The following is a 3,234-nucleotide window of genomic DNA, read 5'->3' on the forward strand; positions in this document are numbered from 1 at the left end:
TGCTCAGTTTGCCAGGAATGCCGAGCATCTACAGCCACACATTCAAATTCAAATTCACCGAAGGTCTGGCCGCTCGGAGACGAGGGCCGGCTATGGCTCGAGGCGCTGGTCGTGGCACGAGGTGGAGTTGGGGCTACGTGGGTGACCTGCGGCTGCGTGGCAACGGCGCGGGCCCTATCTAAGGCCAACATGTGTGGGGTGGCGGCAGGCACCTCCCGAGCACCATACGAGTGGAAGCGATGCAGAGTAGTCGGGACCACACTACGGAGCGGCGCCGCACCTGGGTCTTACGGTGCGGCGGTTCAGCTAATGGAACGTTAGTATGCATGCAAAATTAATATGTTCTTCTAGTTGCATACTTATTACTTTAAATAGTTTGGACATGCAGCCGCAAATTCCCCTCTCTTTATCATGCATGCATGCAATGACATCATCAAGATTCCCTTTAATGTTTGAAATTTAAAAAGTTTTATCTAAAAAAATGTTAATTCTATTAATGATCCGCTTTCATCACTGACTTTTTCGCGACGAGATCTTCAAAACTAGCTCCCATGTCGACATGTTTCGATAACTTTTGTTTTCTTCGGTACTTGCCAGATTACTATCAGTTACTTGTCATATTATTTGTTACATAGTTTTCACATTAAATCAACTTGGTTATCAGATTTATGAATGTCGATATACCCCACTAAAAAACTTGATTCATTGTACTTGTGCTGGTTCATGCATTTACTTGCTTGTTGTTAGTGTTTTAATACCTACTTTTTAGCTTCACATAACATTGCAATGCTTAAAAAGTATAAAAGTATTGTCCTGATAACTATGTATAACTTTTGTGACAACTATAGATCCGTAAGATAACAACTATGATGACATAAATGTGACAACTAGGAACGGTGAAAAAAAAACCAACGAAACATGTCAACATGTGATCTTATTTTGAAGGTCTCGTCGAGACGAACCTAACGATGAAAGCAAATCTTGAATAAAGTTATTAATCTATGAGATAAATTATTTTTAAAATTTAAAATACAAATCTTGAATAAAGTTATTAATCTGTGAGATAAATTATTTTTAAAATTTAAAAAAGCATTGAATGTGATGATGTAAGCATGAGGTGGAAGATTTTTGCATGCGCATGGGGCTGCGCGAGCCCTGCATGAGAGAGTTATGGTGCCGCGCTTCTCTTTATAATTTTCCTTGAATATATTCAGAACAGGAGCTGCACCCCTTTCTTTCTTTCCATTCTATATAAACATGTTGGTGCGATGGCGGTTGCAGTTTGGGTGCCAATTTCAGTTTGTTTCTGTCAGATGAGAAAAAAGTGCTAAGAATGGTTTTCATGTTGATGATCCGGCAATGGAACTCGTCAACAGTTATGGATTCCTTCGGAGCGAGCGTATCTACACATCACATTACATACACAGAAAGCTTGACAAAATCGCTAGAGAAATAAACTAGTGCAAAATCCGGTGAATATATACACTTTTGGTTGGTTGACTCGGTGAAAAGAACAGTAAGCTAAACAAATTCCTCCCTTTTCGGCGGGCGGGAAGGGATCACCGGAGCGCGGCCCTCCTCCGGCTCCGGCTAAACCGCCGGGCGGTGGCGAGCAGGCCGACCCCGACGCACACCGCCCAGGCGCCCATCTCCAGCGCCCACCGCATCGAATCCGCGTCCACCTCCTCCTCCTCCTTCAACCCGTGGCCGGCGTCGGCGTCGGCGTCATCGTCGCTGCTGTCTCCGACCATCTCCCAGTCGTCGTCCCCGCATGCCCCGCACTGGCACCCGCACGGCCCCTCCTCCGGTATCCCCTCGAGCGGCGTCGCGCTGCACCCGAGACCGGCCCGCCTCGCCGCCCTGGCCCTGGCCCTTATGAGCGCGCCGCCCTTGGCGAGGACCAGCACCTCCGCCACCCGCGAGCGCGACGCGGCCGGCCGGCGGCACTCGACGCGCCACCCGTCGAGCCCCCGCGCGAAGAAGAAGGCGCCCTCGGCCGCGAGCTCCTTCCCGTCGTACACCTCGAAGCGCGCGCCCTCGGCGGCCGAGACGCGGTCCGCGCTGGCGTACGCCGGGGCATCGTCGTCCTTGGCGCCGCGCACGCGGGCGAGGGCGACCTCGGCGGGGCTGGCCGGCGGGAGCGCGCGGCCGGCCAGCTCCAAGGCTGCGCCGCCGATGGCCGGGCGGTAGAGCAGCGTGAGCTCCGCTGGCGGCGTCGACGTGGGTGATGAGGAGGATAGGCGGAGGTAGAAGGCGCGCACGTCGAGGCGCCGTGTCCGGGGCCGCGGCGCGAGCCGGCCGAGGTCGTCCACCGGTGCTCTGCACATTGCCGCTGAGCGCTCCTACGATGAGGTATATGATGGATGGATGGATGGATGGATGTGGAGCCGTGGGAGCAGAGGCGAGCGGTAGATAAAGCAAGCGCGGGAGGAGACGACGGCGGCCGGGTGGAAGGAACGGTGGGCGCTCCAGCTCGTGGTTTTGGGCGTCCGTCCGTGGAAACAGTGGGTGCGACCAACGACACCACACGGAAGCAGAGCAGAGCACACGGTTTGATTTGGCTTGGCTTGGTCTGGTTTGGTCGCCACCGGACCGGGTGCAGACTCCCGTCCCTGTCACTCTCCGGTCTCCGCTGCGTCACTAGACTGGAGTCTGCGTCCCTTGCGGAAGCAAACTCTCCCTCCTCGTCACTATTTTTTTTTTTTTTGAGCTAGTCACCATAGATAACGAGCTGTCTACTTTGAAGCAGCCACGATGACCCCATATTCGACGATGGACGATAAGTTGTTGCACGGTGCCTGCTTGGCAGCAAGTGATAACTGTCTTGATTTTCGTAAGATAGACCATTTTTTTATTGCGTTGGCTTGATAAAGATTAGTTGATTGCTCCTTTATACTTTATTATGGGTTAGACATTTTTTGATACATCTTCACAAGTTTAATGTTATCATAATGTACGTCAAGCTTCAAGCATGATCTCTTCGCGATGCTCCACTTAAACTTGTACATTGCAACTTTGATGACGGTCATCACTTGATGCCATCCTTCATGGGTTGTAGAGACCTTCCTCTTCACGCAAGTGAAAGGACGTGGATGTCGCCTAGGGGTGAATAGTCTTTAAAATAATTATGATTTAGGCTTGAACAAATACGGAATAAAACTAACGTATAATTTATCAAGCACACAAAATCTAAAACAACTAGGCTTACCTATGTGCACTAACAACTTAGAGCAC

At 50.9% G+C, this 3,234-nt stretch overlaps 1 protein-coding gene across 1 annotated transcript; it reads right to left on the reverse strand.

The window, feature by feature from the left end:
• Positions 1 to 1,362: 1,362 nt before the first annotated feature.
• Positions 1,363 to 2,510, reverse strand: LOC123447619. The gene has a single exon (XM_045124227.1). It carries the CDS (start codon positions 2,325 to 2,327, stop codon positions 1,560 to 1,562), a length of 768 nt encoding a protein of 255 aa, XP_044980162.1. The 5' UTR covers positions 2,328 to 2,510; the 3' UTR covers positions 1,363 to 1,559.
• Between the last annotated feature and the right edge of the window lie 724 nt (positions 2,511 to 3,234).

The sequence above is a fragment of the Hordeum vulgare genome, chromosome 4H (assembly GCF_904849725.1).
Source record: "Hordeum vulgare subsp. vulgare chromosome 4H, MorexV3_pseudomolecules_assembly, whole genome shotgun sequence".
NCBI classification, from domain to species: domain Eukaryota; kingdom Viridiplantae; phylum Streptophyta; class Magnoliopsida; order Poales; family Poaceae; genus Hordeum; species Hordeum vulgare.

Bases quoted from the DNA above. Each gene is read 5' to 3' on its own strand.
- LOC123447619 (XM_045124227.1), bottom strand. From the start codon at position 2,327: ATGTGCAGAGCACCGGTGGACGACCTCGGCCGGCTCGCGCCGCGGCCC.